This window comes from Andrographis paniculata, unplaced genomic scaffold (assembly GCF_009805555.1).
Source record: "Andrographis paniculata isolate CXL003 unplaced genomic scaffold, ASM980555v1 Contig69END, whole genome shotgun sequence".
Taxonomy (NCBI): Eukaryota; Viridiplantae; Streptophyta; class Magnoliopsida; order Lamiales; family Acanthaceae; genus Andrographis; species Andrographis paniculata.
The window spans coordinates 6,675,841-6,698,106 of NW_026137605.1; the positions used below are offsets into that span (position 1 = coordinate 6,675,841).

General features: G+C 31.6%; 2 protein-coding genes across 2 annotated transcripts; both read left to right on the top strand.

Annotated features, from left to right (window-relative positions):
* The first annotated feature begins 2,211 nt into the window (after positions 1-2,211).
* Positions 2,212-3,200, top strand: LOC127264055 (uncharacterized). Its single transcript, XM_051293400.1, has 3 exons — positions 2,212-2,542; positions 2,669-2,805; positions 2,914-3,200. Exons 1-3 carry the CDS (start codon positions 2,284-2,286, stop codon positions 3,031-3,033), a joined length of 516 nt encoding a protein of 171 aa, XP_051149357.1. The 5' UTR covers positions 2,212-2,283; the 3' UTR covers positions 3,034-3,200.
* A 6,335-nt stretch (positions 3,201-9,535) lies between these two features.
* On the top strand, positions 9,536-10,137 carry LOC127263979 (uncharacterized). Its single transcript, XM_051293303.1, has 2 exons — positions 9,536-10,026; positions 10,107-10,137. The coding sequence occupies exons 1-2, from the start codon at positions 9,536-9,538 to the stop codon at positions 10,135-10,137; spliced, it is 522 nt and encodes a 173-aa protein (XP_051149260.1).
* The last annotated feature ends 12,129 nt before the right edge of the window (positions 10,138-22,266 follow it).

The following is a 22,266-nucleotide window of genomic DNA, read 5'->3' on the forward strand; positions in this document are numbered from 1 at the left end:
CAACAAGAAAAAAGTAGATTCTGATACCATGTGAAATAAATTATAGAAAACAGAAAATTGCATTATTTTTTATCATTAATAAAGGGTCATATATATATATATATATATAGACAACATAAAACAGACTTGATAGACTTAAATGTAAAATGTAAGTAAATAAATATATAGATAAGATTAAATCTAAATCTAAATTTATTAAATTTAAAACTAAATATATAAAATATCTCAATACTATCAAATCAATATAAATATACAAATAATCCAATCAAATTTATCTAAATCAATTAATAAAATTCACCAAACTCTACATGAATTCGATGGACTTAGATTTTTTTTTTTTTTTTGCAGCCCATTTTGAGATAAGTTATACTTTTGGAATATTTTTTGTGATTTAATTTAAGACAATTTCGAAATATTTTTCGCAATTTATTTCAAGATAATTCAGACTCTCGCAGTATTTTTTATGACTTATTTAAGACAATTCAAACTCTCAAAGTATATTTTACGACTTATTTCGAAATAATTCAAACTCTCGAATTATTTTTCGATACTTACTTCGAGACAATGTAAATTCTCGAAGTATTTTTTGTGACTTATTTCGAGACAATTCAAACTCTTGAAATATTTTTGCAACTTATTTCGAGACAATTCATGCTCTAGGAATCGTGACGGATTTTGAGAGGATATATTTTTACAAATTTATTTTGTGATTCATTTCTAAACAATTCATCCACTTTGAATATTAGTGACTTATTTTGAGATAATTCAAACTCTCAAAGCATTTTCGTGACTTATTTTCTAGACAATTCAAATTCTCGAACTATTTTTCCGACTTATTTAGGGACAATTCAAATTCTCGGAGTATATTTTGCGACATATTTTGAAATAATTCAAAGTCTCGGAGTGTTTTTGTGACTTTTTTCGAGACGATTCAGGTTCTCAAACTCTCGGGAGTATTTTGACAACTTTTTTTTAGACAATTTCTACCTCGGTATTTAGAGACAAATATGCAACAATATATTGTCATTAAATAATTTTCGAGATTATGATCGAGATAAGTTATTGCGCAAAGTGATATCTCAAATCATATTTGAGACACTAATTTGTCTCAAAAAAAAGATTCTATAAAACAAGATTGTGTTAAAAATAAAAAATAAAATTCCTGATAATTTTCTGAGATAAATTAACATATTTATATATGGTAATGTTTGTTCAACCATCTCAATTCATGGATCGACATCGTTCAGTCCAATGAATGATCTTCCCAGTCGAGCAAACCTGGGAGTAGACAGAATGCATTAATAACCTAATCCATTACATCATCTTCTAGAATTTGAAATATTTAATAATATTGGGCTCTCAACAAATGTTAGAATAGCAAATGTGCGGTCACGAACTCTCATGTTGGCAATCAATTAAATGTATAATGATTATTGGTGTCCCTAAATTTGGGCATTATATATAAATATATATATATATATATATGTATTGCATGGATAGACACCAACGAAGCATTACAAATCATCTCCATTCATTATTATTATTATTATTATTATTGTAATAATATTTTGGAAGTAAATAATATCGAACAGCATTACCAACACCTCACATGGCTGGCTGGCTGGCTGGCTGGCTGGCCATGCATGCCTTCCAACAATGATTGTTTTATATGTTTAGACATGTTCAAATCGAATTGATAATTTTAATTTGCTCGCCGAATTAATAACTAATCGTGACCTGGCCAGTAATTTTACGAGCCGGCAACGCCGGAACAAAATTGTCACCAATTAATTAATTAAAAATAACATGTGGCAAAACAAACTTTTTATTTTTAGCAGTAGTTGCACGAACTTAATCGGTCCATTAAATTAACAAGCTAAGGGTCGACTATTATTTTAATTAATTACTATTAATTGTTTATTGTGGATCATATATATATATATATATATTATTACATATGATATTCAGGCATGAACTTGACACGTGTGCCGATAACATGCCGGCCCCCGCTCCCACCCCAGGGTTAGAATTTAGAAGATCCTGGACTTTCAACACCAGAGAAAGCAGCCACACGGGTGGAGCAGAGCTCCATGGACCTCGCAAGACTTGTCGTCTCTTTGGATTGCTTACGCCATCTCATCACTAGTAGTAATAATACAGACAAACTCTCCAACCATACATAAATAATGAAAAATTAGCACTCAAGTTTTTTCTTGTCATCGTCCAATTCGATCCATTATTCTTCATAATCGTCATCTTCGAATTGAAAAGGAGGCCTGGGAGATGGGGAACTGCCAGTGCCAGTGCGAGGCTGTGGATGCTCAAGCTGCAGCAGCAATGGTGATAGTGATACAGCACCCAAACGGGAAACAGGAGACGATGAATTCTCCGGTCACCGCCGCGGAGGTGATGCGACGGAACTCCGGCCACTATGTGTCTCTTATAATCCCCAACCACCAACGGACCACCGTACGCCTCAAGCTTCTCCGGCCACCAGAAACCCTAATTCTTGGCCGGGCTTATCGCCTCATCACCACTCAAGGTCACGTGACGTCAAGTGACTTGTCTCTCGTTCATTCATTCTTCATTTTTCATTCTTCTTGCTTAATTTAATTAGTATATGTCTATTAATTATTGATGATATTCTGTGTATTCTTTCATTTTGCAGAGGTGATCAAAGTGCTGAGGGCAAAGAAAAATGCAGCCACACTCAGAAAACATGATGATGATGATGATGATCATGATGTGTCTGAATCAGATGAAGTTTTGCATCGAGAAGGAAACGACAACGAGTTTAATCTTCAGGTTACAAATCTGAAATATGTCTTTATTAAAAATATACTTTTGGGGACGATTTCTGAAAAGAAAAGAAAAAAAAAAAAAAAATTCATTAACAGATGGCAATTTTTTCAGGACATAAGAAAACTTGATGGACATCATCGTCATCATCAGCAGCAGCAGCAGAGATCAAGATTGAAAAACTTCAGGTCGAATTCATGGAAGCCATCTTTGCTCAGCATTTCAGAGGCTTGAGGTTGATGTTTATATCTATATATATCTCTCTCTATATATATATATATATATTCTAAGAATGGAGGATTATTGTGCAGACCCACCCACCCCCAGCTACCAATTCCGATCGAAATCATGACCTGCAAATAATAATATTTAATTCGTTATTTTGTATAGCTAATAAATAGATAGCCATTAATATATATATCTATATTGTCATAATCAATTTTTTTCTACTCTTCCGCAGTTCAATTTTGTTTCTATAGATAGATAGATAGATACAGATTGATGTGTGTGGGTATAAAGGAAAAGCTGCAGCTTCAAAGAAGTGATGGAAGTAATTAATCTAAGCAGGCTTAAAAGACAAAATTCAAACAAGTGTTCTAAGATGTAATTATAAGCCAATTAAACCAAATTATAACAATATTCTTCTTCTTCAATTTATAAAATATAATTAAAGGTGCCTTTGACAATGAGTTCATACTTATTAGTTGCTTTGATTTAATTAGTAATTTATATTAAAATTATTTGTATACAATTTTTAACTATTCATTACAATTAAAATATTATTATATTTTAAACTTCACATAAAAAATAAATTTATACTTTTAAGACGGACGGAGGTAGTAATATATTTTTTAATTAACAACTCAATCTATATGATCATTTCTAGCAACTTGTGGAACTTCTTTAGTTAATCTAACACCCGTTGGAACTTGAGAAGTATGGACGACAACCAATCTATCACTCGATTAAGTAGGTTGAGCTTTATAGTGATATCTTTCAAAATGAGTATCTTGAAATTATCACTCTTACTAATCAAGTCATTCTCGAGAAATTTAGTATTTCTTGATTCCACAATTCTAGTGCTATGAGATGGATAATAAAATTTGTATCCTTTGGACTTTTCAACATATCCAATGAAATACCCACTAAAAATCCTAAATTTAGCTTCTTTTCTTGTAGATTGTAAATTCTCACTTCAAATGGGCATCCTCGAAACACGTAAATGTCGCAAAATCGGTTTCCAACCTTGAATAATTCAAATGTGTCTTTGAAATAGCCATGGTTGGTACCCGGTTTAATATATAGGTGGTCATCTTCAGTGTCTCAATCCACAAAAATTGAGGAAGTTTTACATTACTCTTCATACTTCTTATTATGTCCTTTAATGTTCGATTTTTTTGTTCTGAAACATCATTTTGGTCCGGAAAGCCAAGGATAGTGTATTGAGCAACAATCCTATTTTCTTGAAGGAACCTCATAAATAGACCGGCAGTTTATCCATTTTCGGTGTATTTGTCATAATACTCACCACCTCTATCAGATCTCACGACCTTAATTTGTTTTTCGCATTATTTCTCCACTTCAGTCTTAAAATTTTTAAAGGTTTCTAATGCTTCATCCAGCAAGTAGAGATACATATATCTTGAATAATCATCGATAAAGGTAATAAAGTATTTCGGACTACTTGTATCTATGTCTCGACAACAAAAGTCTGTATGAATAACTTTCAAAATGATTCAAATTCTTTTGTGCACCATTTATGGACTTGTTAGTTTGCTTGTCTATAATGCAATTTATATAAGTTTCGAAATCAGTGAAATTCAGGGTACTAAGTATCTCTTCATTCATTAATCTCTTTACTCTATCAATTGAGATACGTCTCAATCGACGATGCCACAACATAGAGGAGTTTTCATCATAACATATCGTTTCATACCAGTAGTGACATGCATTGAATTATAAGTAGTGTTATTTTGCAATTTAATTGAACAAATACCATAATTTATTTCACCACAACCAACGGTTCTACATTCAAAATCCAAAATAAAAGTAAAATCCATTAAGTGAAACAAAAAACCCAAACATAATATTCTAGATACAGAAATCAAATTCTTGAAAAATTTAGGAACATAAAAAGTCTTTTTCAATGTCAAAACAAAACCACTATTCAGCAGTAAACTGCGCATTCCAATAGCTTCCACAGGTGAATGCATCCGACTGTCTGAATATATGAACTATTCACTTCTCATGAGTTTCCTTAGGCTTTTTCATACCATGCAAGGTATTGGAAACATGAATGGTAAAATCAGAATCAATCCACTATGTGTTATAGTTAATATTAACTATATTAGATTCATAACAGACAAATGTGGAAATGATACTTTTCCTTTTTAGTCAGATTTTGAAATTAATGCAGTCTTTCTTCATATGCCATTTCTTTTTACAAAAAAAAACATGTAGACTCATTCTTTATAACCCGCTCAGTTGGCATAGGTCTTTTACCCTTAACATCATGTTTTATTTTCTTGTCATGAACTATCAGGTTCATTTTCTCACATTCCTCCAATAATAGTCGTTCCTCTTGGACACGCATTGTCATCAACTCGTTAATAGAGCATTTATCCTTATATGTGTTGTAGAAGATTTTGAATGGACCGTATTGATGAGGCAGAGTGTACAAAAGGGTATAGACAAGAAAAGACTCAGACATGGTCACCTCCAAGGTTTTCAGCTACGTCGTAATGTCCCATATCCGCATTGTGTGCTCGCGCACACCCCTCACACCCGTGAATTTCACGGTGGAGAACTGAATAATCAGCATGCTAGAAAGAGCTTTAACAGACTTGATGAATTTTTCGTCAATGGCCTTCAAAAGCTCTCTGATATTAGTATGTTGATCGACAGATGCACGAATACCGGCAGATATCTTGGTCTTTATGAGTGTTATGGAAAGACGGTTAGATCTCATCATCGCTCATAAAGATCCACCTCATCTGCCTTGTTGAATTCAGTAATATCTGGCGGCTCTTCTTTCTGGATAGCATAATCAATATCCATCTAGCCTAGATCGAGGAGAATTCTCTCCTTTCAGATTTTGTAGTTATCATCAGTTAATTTGGGAATATCACACTTAATATCAGATAAATTCATAGGGTTAACCCCTGCAAAATTAAATATATACGCATATCAATAAATGAGACAAATAAATTACATGTTCTACCGATGTAAACATACTAAAATATGAATCTAAAGCCCGTCTGTGACCTAAAGTTTTGCTCAATTATACCATCTGCAATCTAATGATAAAACTATCAAATTGTATTTTTTTTTTTAATTTATGTGGGTAGATTAAGAAATATAATTTAATATTTTCTTTCAATTAACCATATAAATATAATGAGACTCTCGTGGATAGATCTCATCACATTATATATGATAATTAAATTCAATGTTTATAATATGATTTTAAATAAATTCATAAACAAGATTTAATAAATTGGGGATGTTGTGAATATTCCATAATTAATTAAAATTTAAACAAATCACATACATCATATTATAACGCAGAATCTCAAAGTTGCATACGTAAATATATTTATGGCAAAACGAACATATGCAGGCATAATAGAATCAGACAAACTGATGAATCAAACAACATTCAATATTTAAATTTCCTTTCAAATAATGTAATATAATATGATAGTGTTCAGTGCACATAATCAATTAAAGAAATACATGCAGTAAGCTCACAACAATCTATCACTAGTCACAACTAGCATTTTAAGTATTCTAAATAAATAATTATTGCAGCTAAGAATTTGTTATACAAATCAATTGATGCTTGATTATCAAACACAGATCCAAGCCATATATATATATATATATATAATTAGATTAGGCTTATTACAACAACATACTTCAATCAAATTAGAAGTGCAAATACTTTTTAAAGCAAAATTATGCACACTTGTTTACCCATATTGAAATTGCATTCATAAAAATCTACAAAAATTTGTCATTATTTCCAATAAATATAAATTTTATTTATTGAACTAGGTCACATAAAGCAAATTACAGGCAATTCAACGATGGTGTAAGTACTAAACACATTGATTTAATAAAGAAGAATTGTGCATGACATTATTCATAAATTGGTTGCAGACCTTCTATATAAAATTAAATCTTGCACGGGAATGCATTAAATTAATCATTATTACACAAATAAATTAAATTTGAATCTGAACGCATCATCGAATAGAGAAACTAAATCACTTTAAATCAATCGCACATTGAACGGATTAAAAAAATGTATTCCAGATGAGATCGAGAAACTTTTTCAAAAAATAGATGTTTTTCTGAAATTAATTTTCCCAAATAATTTCGAAATCGAAATTCTAAGTTTTCTCAAATGCAAATCTGATCTTGATAAAAAAAAATATAGTAAGAAGAGAATTCAAAGCAACGTAATGGCAAAATCACTCTATAACAAATGTTAGAAATAATTAAATTTTTACATATCGATTTAAACATTAAACTATACATGCGTAAATAGAATAAATCAGCGGAGCAAATACAATAATTAAATTAACCTCAATGAATTGCTTTATAAACAAATTAGAACTTCGGATCTCCTTCTTCGAGAAAAAAACAATAAGTTGAACTTCAAAAAGATATTGTCAAACCCTTACTCTCAAATACCATTGGTGTATTCTTAATTTTTGAGAATAGTGTAAATCGTATGTTGTCAAACGGTTTCTCAAATGCCGCTTCTCACGTGTTGATGGACTTAATAGGAGAGAAAAGACCACAATTTATAGATAGTTTAGATAATCAAATTAATTAAAAAATAATCCAATGGATATATAAATTATATATTAAACTTAAATTTGCTTAATTAATTAATTATGCTTATTAAACTAACAGTAAGAGTATACAAATAGACTTAACTTGGCCCAACATGTTAGTTTAATTAATTAATTAATCATATTTGAATTTTGATTATTTTTGAATTATCTTATATAATTAAACTAACCTAAAATTGTGGCCACTTTTCTCCCATTAAGTCTATCACATTCAAAATATACGTGAGAAGTAGCAGAAAAATCGTGATGGACGGTTTTTCTTTTAATTATAAATACTCTCACATACGGGTTACTAAACATACTCTCAGAAAATTAGAATACACCATCGCTATTTGAGAGCCAGGGTTTGGCAACATCATCCTAGGGTTCCACGATCTGGCACTATCTTCGGAGGTTTCCAAAGTTTGGCAACATCCTCCCAAGGGGTCCAAAGTCTGACAACACCGTCTTCCCACGGTTCCAATCCACGTTTTGCTTGGAGAAGAGAATATCGAGAATAAATCTAATTTTTAGCAATGGCAGGAAGTTTGTTTAAATTTCGCTTCCGCCAACATATTTGATTATATGTTTATTTTCTTACATTTGGTATCAGAGCGATTTTTGCCTCTACCTTGCTTAGAATTTTCTTCTCCTCAAATTCTTGATCAAGATTCGCTTTAAATTCTTATTTGAAAATATTTTGGTTTTCTATTTTCAACAATTGTTTTGCGATATTTTCTTGATCAAAATCCGATCCTGCGATTTGAGAAAATTTCATTCTGTCTTTGAGGAAAATTTTAAATTTTATTTTGAAATTAATTTATGCAAAATATTAAATTTTTGAATTTTCCTTGCGTTTCGATGGAGTGTTCAGATTCTTCTGTAATATTTTATGTGCACTTCATATATGTGTCGACTTGTATGCGCAATTAATTATTCGAGGAAGCTTTTCGGTGTTGAATATATGAGATGATATTTATCTGCAATCGAAATCATATTTGTATGGTTTTGTTATCGATTGTGGTGTTTTTTATACAATCGAGTTGCGGCGCATACATGTTAATTAATTTAATAAAATCAAACATGTACCTATGCGCATTAATGTATCTGCATTCAGTCCAAATTTCTAATGATATCATCCGGAATCATATATACATATTATTTGCAAATATGGATTAATTGCAAGTGAAATCACTCCAAATCCATTCATGAAAATCAATTATGCAAACATACATATTATATTTGTTTTGTTTTATTTATTTATTTGTATATATAGCAGCTAATTGTATTTTGAATAAGGATGAATCATGCTGCGTTGGTTTATTTATTATTATTATACTTAATATTACTGTAATGATAAGGCATGCTGAATTATTATTATTATTATTATTTTGCATATATCTGCACTACATTCTTGATTGGAGCATGCCGATGGTATAAATCTGATTTATTTATGTGAACTTCAGTTTATATATTCATGATGTTTGTGATTTATTTTAAATTTTATTTAATTGCAAGAATAGCCACAACATCCTCGATTAATTAAAATTTTATTCATGATTTATTTGAAATCACATTAATGGACATCAATTGTGATTATCATGTACGATATGATGAGATCTACCCACAGGAGTCTCGTTATATTTGTACGAGTAATTAGGATAGAATATCGAGTTGTATTTCTTAATCTACCCACAGGAATTGAGAAAAGGAACACAATTTGATAGTTTTATTGTAAAGTTTTTGATGAAATCTAATTGAGTAAAACTTTAGCCCACAGGCAAGTTTTATGTCTCTAGATTCATGTTTTAACGTGTTTACATTGGTAGAACATGTAACTTATTTGTCTCGATTATTGATGAGCATGTATGTTTAATTTTGCAGCATTTAATCCTATGAATTTCTCTGACATTAAATATGATATTCCTGAATTGACTGGTGATAATTATAAGATCTGGAAGGAGAGGATTCTCCTTCATTTAGGCTGGATGGACATTGATTATGCTATACGGAAAGACGAGCCGCCAGTTATTACTGAAACCAGCGAGCCAGATGATGTGGATCTTTATGAGCGATGGGAGAGATCTAACCGTCTTTCCATGATGCTCATAAAGACTAAGATCTCTGCTGGTATCCGTGCGTCTGTCGATCAGCATGATAATGTTAGAGAGCTTTTGAGGGCTATTGATGAACAATTCGTCAAGTCTGATAAGGCTCTTGCCAGCACACTGATCATTCAGTTCTCCACCATGAGGTTCACGGGTGTGAGGGGTGTGCGCGAGCACATAATGCGCATGCGGGACATTGCGGCGCAGCTGAAAAGCTTAGAGGTGACCATGTCTGAGACCTTTCTTGTCCATTACATATTGTGCACTTTACCTCATCAGTACGGTCCATTTAAGATATCCTATAACACACATAAAGATAAATGGTCCATTAATGAATTGATGACCATGTGTGTTCAAGAGGAGGAGAGACTACTGATGGAGGAAGGTGAGAAAGTAAACCTAACGGTCCATGGCAAAAAGAGAAAGCATGACACAAAGGGGAAAGGACCTGTGCCAGCTGAGCGGGTTATAAAGAAGGAGTCTACGTGTTTTTTCTGTAAAAAGAAAGGACACATGAAGAAGGACTGCATTAAGTTCAAAACCTGGCTCGAAAAGAAAGGTATCCCTTCTGCATTTGTCTGTTATGATCCAATATGGTTAATATTAATTATAACACATGGTGGATTGATTATGGTTCTACAATCCATGTTTCCAATACCTTGCAGGGTATGGAAAGCCTAAGGAAACCAATGGGAAGTGAACAGTTCATCTATTCCGGTAGTCGGATGCGTTCGCCTGTGGAAGCCATTGGGACGTGCAGTTTAGTGCTGAGTAGTGGTTTTGTTTTGAAGTTGGAAAAGACTTTTTATGTTCCTAGTTTTTCCAAAAATTTAATTTCTGTATCGAGACTATCATGTTTGGGTTTTTCATTTCACTTTATGGATTCTAGTTTCGTTTTGGATTTTGAATCTAGAACCGTTGATTGTGGTGAAATTAATGATGGTCTTTATTCGATCAAATTGAAAAACGACACTACTTTTGATTCACTGCATGTCACGGCTGGTTTAAAGCGATGTGTTATGAATGAGAACTCATATATGTTGTGGCATCGTCGATTGGGACATATCTCAATCGACAGAATTAAGAGATTAGTGAATGAAGGGATACTTGGTACCCTAGATTACACTGATTTTGAGACTTGTGTTAGTTGCATTAAAGGCAAGCAAGCTAACAAGTCCATAAAGGGTGCACAAAGGAGTTCGAATCTTTTGGAAATTATTCATACAGACATTTGTTGTCCAGACATGAATGCAAGTAATCCGAGATACTTCATCACCTTTATTGACGATTGTTCACGGTATATGTATCTTTACTTACTTCATTCTAAGGATGAAGCTTTAGAAGCCTTTAAAGTTTTCAAGGCTGAAGTAGAGAAACAATGTGGAAAACAGATCAAAATCGTCAGATCTGATAGAGGTGGTGAGTACTATGGCAGATACACAGAAAATGGACAAGCTGCCGGTCCATTTGCTAGATTTCTTCAAGAGAATGGGATTGTTGCCCAATACACTATGCCTGGTTCTCCGGACCAAAATGGTGTTTCAGAACGAAGAAATCGAACATTAATGGACATGGTGAGGAGTATGAGGAGTAATGTGAAACTTCCTCACTTCTTGTGGACAGAAGCGCTAAAGACGGCTGCGTATGTATTGAATCGGGTACCAACCAAGGCTGTCTCAAAGACACCTTTTGAATTATTCAAGGGTTGGAAGCCGAGTTTGCGACATATACGTGTTTGGGGATGCCCGTCTGAGGTGAGAATTTATAATCCACAAGAAAAGAAGCTAGATCCGAGGACTATTAGTGGGTATTTCATTGGATATGCCGAAAAGTCTAAAGGATATAGATTCTATTGTCCGTCTCATAGCACTAGAATTGTGGAATCGAGAAATGCGAAATTTCTCGAGAATGACTTGGTTAGTGGGAGTGATCATATTCCAGATACTCATTCTGAAACAGATCACTATAAAGATCAACCTACTAAGCTGAGTGATAGATTGATTGTCTTTCACGCTCCTCAAGTTCCAACGCGTGTTAGACGATTAACTAATGAAGTTCCACAAACTGATGAAAATGATCACGTACATCAAGTTGTTAATGAAGAACATCAAGAAAATGTTGAACAACATGCTGTTGAATCAGTTGGTCAGTAAGTTCTTCGTGATAATGATGAAACAACATTAAGAAGATCTACACGAGTCAGAAAGTCAGCTATTTCTAGTGACTTTATGGTGTATCTTCAAGAATCAGATTACGATATAAAAGCCGCAAATGATCCTGAAACATTTTCACAAGCCATGAATTCTAAAGAATCCGATTTATGGCATAGTGCTATGAAAGACGAGATGGACTCTATGGCATCAAACAAGGTATGGGATCTTGTCGAGTTGCCTGATGGTGTAAAAGCCATTGGATGCAGATGGGTCTTCAAAACCAAAATAGACTCTGATGGCAACATCGAAAGACATAAAGCAAGACTTGTTGCTAAGGGATTCACTCAAAGGGAAGGAATCGATTACACCGAGACATTTTCTCCGGTATCTAAGAAAGATTCCCTCCGTGTGATCATGGCATTAGTAGCTCAGTTTGATTTTGAGTTACATCAGATGGATGTGAAAACAGCATTCCTGAATGGTGATCTAGAGGAAAAGGTTTATATGAAACAACCTGAAGGATTTACCTCTAGTGGTGGAGAAAATTTAGTTTGTAAGCTTAATAAATCCATATATGGATTGAAGCAAGCCTCCCGTCAGTAGTATTTGAAATTTCATGATGTTATCTCTTCATTCGGCTTTGAAGAAAACGTCATGGATCACTGTATATACCAGAAGGTTAGTGGGAGTCATATTTGCTTCCTTGTGTTGTACGTGGATGACATTTTGCTTGCAACTAATGATAAATGGATGTTACATGAGGTGAAACAATTTCTCTCAAGGAACTTTGATATGAAAGATATGGGAGAGGCATCTTATGTCATTGGCATTAAGATCCATAGAGATAGAAATCGAGGCATTTTGGGTTTGTCTCAAGAAGCCTATATCAAGAAAGTTCTAGAAAGATTTAATATGAAAGATTGTTCACCAAGTGTAGCTCCCATTGTGAAGGGTGACAGGCTCGATTTGAGTCAATGTCCGAAAAATGACTTTGAAAGGGAACACATGAGCAATATCCCTTATGCTTCAGCAGTAGGAAGTCTTATGTATGCTCAAGTTTGCACCAGGCCTGACATAGCATATGCTGTTGGAGTATTAGGGAGATATCAGAGTAATCCAGGTGTTGACCACTGGAAAGCTGCAAAGAAAGTGATGAGGTACCTTCAAGGTACGAAGGATTTTATGCTCACATATAGACAAACTGATGTGCTGGAAGTCATTGGCTACTCCGATTCGGACTACGCTGGCTGCATTGACACTCGGAAATCCACATCGGGTTATGTGTTCATGTTGGCTGGTGGAGCCATCTCTTGGAGAAGTGCAAAGCAGTCTATCACTGCTACTTCCACTATGGAGGCTGAGTTTGTTTCATGTTTCGAGGCTAGCTCGCATGGTGTATGGTTGAAGAGTTTCATATCCGAGCTCAGAGTCGTTGACTCTATTTCCAGACCGATTAAGTTGTACTGTGACAACTCTGCTGCGGTATTTATGGCTAAAAAAAATAAGAGTGGGAGTCGAAGTAAACACATCGACATCAAATATTTAGCCTTAAGAGAACGTGTCAAGGAAAATAAAGTGGTCATTGAACACGTTAGTACAGAGTTGATGCTTGCTGATCCCCTGACTAAGGGCATGCCACTAAAGAGTTTCAGGGATCACGTAGCAAGTATGGGACTTGATTCTACAATGTAGTTTATTTGCACACATTGTTATTTGAGACTCTTATTCAGTTTGATGTTTTCTCGCTTTATTGTGCACATATTTATTTATTATTGAGAAAACTCGCTTATGTTTAACCCGGAATAAATATAAGATTTATTCATTAAGTTGTTAATTTAGTTTGAGATGCTTGACATATCGTGATACATGGAAGGTAACATTCGTTTATAGAAGACCTACCGCCATGATTCGTATGTAAGGTTTTTCGTTATGTTGTGATAGTTTGAGTGGGCCAAGTGGGAGAATGTTAGTTTAATTAATTAATTAATCATATTTGAATTTTGATTATTTTTGAATTATCTTATATAATTAAACTAACCTAAAATTGTGGCCCACTTTTCTCCCATTAAGTCTATCACATTCAAAATATACGTGAGAAGTAGCAGAAAAATCGTGATGGACGGTTTTTCTTTTAATTATAAATACTCTCACATACGGGTTACTAAACCTACTCTCAGAAAATTAGAATACACCATCGCTATTTGAGAGCCAGGGTTTGGCAACATCATCCTAGCGTTCCACGATCTGGCACTATCTTCGGAGGTTTCCAAAGTTTGGCAACATCCTCCCAAGGGGTCCAAAGTCTGACAACACCGTCTTCCCACGGTTCCAATCCACGTTTTGCTTGGAGAAGAGAATATCGAGAATAAATCTAATTTTTAGCAATGGCAGGAGGTTTGTTTAAATTTCGCTTCCGCCAACATATTTGATTATATGTTTATTTTCTTACACAACAAGCTCCCATACTTGACAGTAATCATAACCACATTACATTTATTTATTTATTTATTTATTTATTATTATTAATATTATTATTATTTTGTCCATTAATTTCATCTTACAGTTTGCATTTAGATATGTTATTTTGAAAATAAATAAATAAATAATAAATATTTGATGTAATTGTCGGAGTTGACTAAAAAAAAGAGAGAAAAATGAACTTGTGAAATTATTTGTAGCCAATCAATACGTAGGATTCAAAAAGACGTTTTGTGCACTGAACTTATGTGGGTTTTTTTATGTTATACTCTTTTCGTACTATATACAATACATAGTTATTGTAAACACGTGGGACAAATAGAGTAGCAAATTTAAGAATAAGTTAAATGTGGTTTACTATTATTACTATAAATTCACTATCCTTTGATAATGTGATACTAATGTTCATTTTGAATATTCGGTTCCGCACATAACCAATACAATTACATTATTTTATCTCATAAAATATTATAATAAACTACTATTTAAATTAAAACTAATTAAAAGACTCAAATTAAAATCAAACAAATATTTGTACATTCCAAATCCAACAACATATTTTTATTTAATATAAGATGTGTTGAAGCCCATAACTCGTAACAAAAGCTATTACATGCATTATTCATATGTCACAAGTGTATAAAAATATTTTGTAGGTGCGGTGAGTGATTGATAATGCGGAAAAAGATGGAGATCTTTTATGAAACAAATGACTGCTTAAATAAAAGAAAATTTTATAAATATTGACGTGAGTACAATATGTTGATGGTCATTGCAAATGTGTTAGATCCTATATTTAAATTTTATGATGTTGAAATATATTTTTCGATAAAATACAAGCGTGAAGAAGTTGTTGCCTATTATGTGAACAAAAAACTACATGCTTCACTACATCAACTATATAATGATTATGTGATCTTAAGTGTTAGTTATAATTTATTGGTTTTGACCAAAGTATGAGTCTTGTACAAACAAAAGAATAATTTGTGTATCAAAATCCGAGTTAGATAGATATCTCGAGGACAATATTTATATTCCAAAAAAAATGTATTCATTTTGTATCTTAGAGTAATGGAGGAATCACAATATGAAATATAAAGTTTTATGATAAATGGTTGCCAATATAGTTCAAATTTCAATCTCAATGGTAGCTCCATAGTCTAAATTAATGTTGAAGGTAAAATTATTGGTAAATATAATTCAAGATTAAATGAAAAATCCATTGAGGCATTCATTCGTGGAGGAAAATGGCTTCAATGTAAATACAACTTAAAAAAGAAAAAGTTCAAAGGTTAGTTTTATTATTAGATGTTTTTCTTTATATTATTCATCATCTGTGATTACAACGTATTTTTGCTAATAAAATATTTTTCTCATTCGATGGTGAATGAATGTTTTACAAAGATGAGTTTATATATTTAAATATGCTTCTTTAATAACTTTATTCTAGTGCATTTCAAATTTATAATTTATTATTTTGAAATTATTCGGATTATTATAATTTTTTGTACTATTTTGTTGTAGGAGATATTTTTAGAAAAAAAAAAAATTCTTTGTTTCTTGCGGGTGCAAATAAATTACTTCTAAAAATTTTTTTAAAAAAATATTATGTACTTATATTACCGATTATATAAGAAATATCTATATGTTTTTATTCCAAAATAATCCAATTCATAAACCAAATAAATATTCTTTAATGTTTTGTTTACAGAATATATTACTCTATATGTTGAGTTGGTAAAATGTCTAGCATTATTCCTTGTACTAATCAATATTTTTTTTTTTGGCTGGCAAATCACTTAAATCTATGGAATTTATTATGATTGTTTCAAAAATTGAGCTGTTCTTTTTTCCATTTTTTTTCTAATGGTTTTGTTGAACATTTTCTTATGAATTTTGAATTTTGTTTGAACTTACATTCTAGCATAAGTAAAAATTTTGTTTTAACCTAGTGGTTCTTTTGAAAGTGATAATGTTTATTTAAAAATTTATTTTGGTTTGCAGTTTGATATTATAGTAATTGTAGATTCTTTTAGATTAATACCTCTATTGAATATAAGTCGGAGAATTTTGGGATATTAATACTTTGTCATTTCTAGACTATTCTTATATATTTTTGTTTTTCTAGAGTTATTGGATGTTATTTTTCTAGTGTCTCTTGTATGTATATAAATTCGGTAGGATTGTCCACAACTCTCATATGGTTTCGAAATTTAGTGTAAATTCCTTCTATACTTTAAAAATTGCATGGTGTACTCTTATATTTTAAAAAATAATGCATGAAACCCCATATAAAAAAATGTAGATGGGAAAACATACGTAGATGGGAAAACATCTTCTAATCACACAATAAATGTAAAAAAGGTTTCATACAACATTTTTTTAAGTATAAGAGGACGTCGTGCAATTCCAAATGACCTTGGAAATATTACTAATTCAGTAAATTTATACTTTAACAATTTTAGTGATGTATGGCGTGAAAGTCAGGTCAATAACAATAGTTTGAAGCAAGCTGTTCATTTTTGTTTTCTAATTCTATTATGTATTGATTTATCCTTTTTTTTTTAACTTACACACCCACACTCACACACAAAAACACCTTACGCAATTCGAACCCGTAACCTCAAGCATGTAAGAGAGGGAAAGCTCAATCGCTTGAGTTACACCCCCTCCACAATGGTCTATTAGCTTTCTTTACAGACTCAGTTGTTAATAATGATTTCTTTTGTTTTTTACGATGAACAGTAATACAATATTTTTTCCAAAATATTAATATTATGTTTTGTATTTTTATAGGGTAAATTGAAACTATTAGTTTTGTCATTGAAAATATGGACTCTTTTAACTTATTTTAATACATATAATAATTGTATCTAAGTTTTTATTACTCTATCTGTTATAATTTATTCTGATTTTTCTTTTTTGGTTATCATCTTAAAAAAGACCACCTTTTCTACTATTTATTTATCTGTAAAAAACCATTTATATTTTTAGCTATTTTTTAAAAAAACTTGTGTCCGATCAAATAAACAGGTATTTTTATGACGGAAAGAATATTAGTAATGAATTTGCAAGAGAAAAATTATTATGTAAACTTTTAAATAAGCTTGTGGGTCATGCTTTTAACTTTTTCTTTTTTTTTAAAGTTTACTGAATTTTCTATAACAGTTCTAATTTATTTAGCCAAAATCTTATTTGACCTAACTTGAACTATTCACACACCTACTCCTGAACGGCTAAACAACATTCCATAAAGTCATTTGTCTCTAGGTAAGTTTCCATTCTTATAGCTCACAAATAATTAATTGAAAGAGATGGGCTCTTACTTTGAGTTAGATTTCACTCAGCTTACTTCATAGATCTCTTAAGAAGAACCACTCTTATACTAATAGTTTGTTGTTTTAATTTGAGAGTGAAGAACACAAAAAGGTTGAGAGAAAGATAAAGATAATTCTACTAAGATAGCTTGGCAAAGACTTGGCGACACCTCGAAGATGCCATGACACTGTCTAGGGTAGCTTATAATATTTTGAATTATCAACCACGTACGTTATCAACCTAATTCCTGAACCCAATAGAATCTTAACTTGTCATTTCTCTCTCTCTCCTGCTCTCTCGTGGTCTCATTGCTATGGTCCGATCACTCTGTCCAGCGTCTCCATTATTTTGCTTCATCCCACCCCTTTGTTCCACCGCGAGTGTTTTTATTCATATATTCAAACTACTTAGGTTTTATTCTTTTGAGTTTTATCACGAATTTTTATTATTCATATTCTTTATTTTCTTCAAAACTATCACATCAAATAGTTATTTTTTTTTAATATTATACTATAAATTTATTTTATATTCAAAATATCACATCAATCTCTATTTATATCACATCAAATAATTATTCAAATTCTTAAAAAATCTAGACCCAAAAACTAAAACCCACAAACAAAAGACACCCTTATTTTTATTTTTTTTTAATGTGTTTTAGTGATACAAAACCATATTCCACTCTATTAGTGCTATTTTTTATTTTTTTTTACTATTCCAGTATTAGTGTATTTATTATATAGTTATTTATTTTTAATTTTTAAATTTAATTTTTTATTCTTGTTTGTCTAGTTAGAATTTAATACTTATAACACATAATACATATATAATTTATACAGAGTGTAACATATTAGCCATTTTATTGCCATGGTGGTTCTCATGAGCCGGGCCGAAAAAGGGCACCGAAACAACCTTGATCCTTTGACTTTCATCTAGATCGTCACAAAATTAATAGATATGCATATCACATATGTATGCAAAATATAATCTATCATTATTCAAAGTCAAACCTTTGGAAACAATGTCGAGATGTCCTGCCAGTAATGGAGTTTAATTTGTGATCATCTTTCTAAAAAAATTGGTTTGAGTAGTGTATAATTACCTAGATGAATAATATTGTCATTTCACTCATACATTATTAAAAATATATCCTCGTTTTCCCAAGTCTAACTTGTGAGTTCTATGAACTGTTTTCTAAATGCCACTAAGCATTGGAAAGTTTACTGAAAGGAATAAATTATCCCAAGTATTATGATGACATGATCACATTCACAAGCCATTTAGGAAGGAATATTTTTAATTAGCCATTTCTTGTTTTGATTTTTCTTCTCTTCATTCTGGAACAGATTAGAAAGCAGATATCTGTCTATGTCTCAAGGTTGTACACTTGTGTCTGTCAGTCAGTCAGTCAACAAACAGGACCAGACAACCAGTACAAATTAGTTCCAAAAGTTATTCCCAGTTTCTTTTCCTGATTAAGACAGGTTAAATAATAACGACGATGAACATCATATAAACTGATCAGACACTACTACTACTACTACTACTACTTGTATGGGTTTTTATTATTTTTATGATCATGGTACATATATATATGAAGATAATTCTTCTTTCTGCCAAAACTAGAAAAGAGCTTTACCACTAACTAATCTTCTTATAGGGAATTGTTTGTGAAATACAAAAGATTTTAAATAATTTTAACTGCAAACTCAAAAGGCCCTTTTTGGCATTGTTCAATACATGCAGCTGCATTATATTAGAGTTAATTAATTAATGTAATGTCGTCCTCTGGATCTGCTCAAACTTTCTTCTTCCCTAACTTGTTGCAGAGAATCTGACTGTACTGAGTTCTTGCACAACAGTATTAAGTATATCTAGCTATCTAACATGCAGTCAAAAGCATTTGAACATTAACATGCATTAGTGTAAAGTAGAATTGAGGAATATTATCATATTTTCAAAAACCACTTATAGGTATCTTAATCCAATGTTCAGCTCATTATTCAGCATGAGAAACTATTAAGTATTTATTATATAGAGGATGCTGTAATGCACAATATAATCTACCTGGTCAAAGAAAATGCTTGGCTGGTTCTATACATCTTGAAACCTGAATAAAATGAGATTCGAAATGCCTGTCCAAGCAGGTAAGCTACAGGGAAGTTTTGTCAGAGCTAAGTTAAAGTTTTTCTTAATTGTGGACCATGGCATTCATCATCAATCACAAGTAACAAAAATAATATATACATATATATATATATGGGTAAACTATTTTTTTAGTTCCGTAACTGGACTCCCTTATCATTTTAGTCCCGTAGAGCCTGTCGCAAACTAGTCCTATAATTGAAAAAATTTCGTTGTTTTAGTCCTCCGGCGCCGGAGACGCCCGCGTGGCTCGCCGGAGGTGACGTGTCCGCCTGGCGCTGACCCGGAAGACACGTGGATTTTTTTATTTATTTTTTATTTTTGTAAATTTTTTGTAAAACTTATTTTAAATTTATTTTTAATTTTATTTATATATTTTTAATTTTTTAATTTGATTTAATTTTAAAAAAAATAAATAAATTAATTAAAAAAATCCACGTGTCCGCCAGGTGTCGCTGATCTGGTGGGACACCTGGCGGACACGTCACCTCCGGCGAGCCACGCGGGCGTTTCCGGCGCCAGAGGACTAAAACAGCAAAAAATTTTCATTTATAGGGCTAGTTTGCGACAAGCTCCACTTACGGGACTAAAATGATAAGGGGGTCCAATTACGGGTGTATATATATATATCGAACAAAGCCAAGTTAATGGACTGACTGTTTTATACTCCTACTGAGTAAGCCTTTGCTTGTTAATAGTGTACATACATCACAATACATTGAAGAAAGGTATGTGTCAACTTTATTGGATGATATTATAATACATAATACTCTTCCAATTTCAAATATGGTGCAATATTTATTTCACTGAAAAATTTAAGTGAATAGTATTAAATAGGATAATTTAAAAATTAATTTATGTAAAAAAAATATATAATTTTTTTTTATGTGAATGCCATGATGGGATCAAGTGTTGTATATTAATTAAATATATTTAATTATTTCTATTTTACAAATGTTCTACACCTATTTGGGACAGACCCAAAAGGTAAAAATTGCATAATATTTGTGACAGCCAGAATATAACTAATTAGTATATCACATCTACTTTATATACTTAGATTAAATACAGGATAATAATAAATTTTTAGTACAAATATTACTTAGAAATAAGTTAATCTCATCTATTTAGAAATGATTAATTATGTCTAATTAGTGTACTATTACATCATATTTTGATCAATTTTGTGTTTTAATATCTATGTTTCTTTACCCAAAATTTTTCAAATTTTACTATTTGGACTATGCGTTTTCCGAAAAAAATACATTTTTTCCTCTAAAAAAATATCCCATCAAACGTTATTTTAATACCAAACTTAAACCAAAATTTTACCATAATTATCAAAAGAAACATGCATCAGCTAGAGCTATAAAGTTCATTGGTATACGACACTGTCCCTAATTAAATAATTAAACTAACAAAATATGTTTTGAAGGAAAGCTCTTGAGTGTGTCCATATATATAAAATAAAAAATAATTATATTACTCCTTACGTCTCACTTCTAAAAAAAAATTATACATTTTAATTTTATTTTTAAAAAATTTAATTTATAATTTTTTTAATTTTAATTATACTAATCATTTAATTTAATATTAATCTATAATTATTTTTATTATAAAATAATTATTTTCACTAATAATTTATAATTATTTATTAATTATATCTTCTAAAGTGAAATTGACAAAATATCAAGACTGAAATATTATAATACTATCTTCTAAAGTGAAACTGACAAAATATCAAAACTGAAATATTATAATACTAATAATAGAATAAGTGCCACGTTTCAGAAGGAATATAATAATAATAATAATAATAATAATAATAATAATGCAAGTGTGAAGTCGACATCTAACAGTTGCAAGGATTGTGTACAAAAAAAATAAAGTAGCCCCCCCTAGCCCTAGCCCTAGCCCGGGAACAGCTTATTGCACCAACCAACCAGTAGTAGTGTAGCGTAGTGTAGTGTGTAATAATGGAGACTTGGAACGTTAGGTCAAGAAGATGAGCCAGAGGTCGTGGGGGCTGTGCTGTTCTGTGGGATGTTAAATGTCTGAAATCTAGGAAGACTGACTACACAGGTGACTTACAGATATATGTATATATCTATATATATGGATTGGTCATCTACACATTAACATCAGTATTGGTCTAACATTCATGGACTTACAACCCATCTATTTATTCTTATTATTATTATTGCTCTTGCTCGAGGGACCAACTTCAGTCTTTTCATCGCCAATCACCTTTCAAAAACTGTCTTATAACCCAAATAATAATAATTATAATACACAATAACAACAACAACTTACAGATTTCTATTTACTCATCATAACTCTACAAATGTTTTTTCCATTCAGAGAGCCAATTTCCAGACAAATGATAAGCAATAATTCTATCATATGCAGCAACAGTGAGTTCAA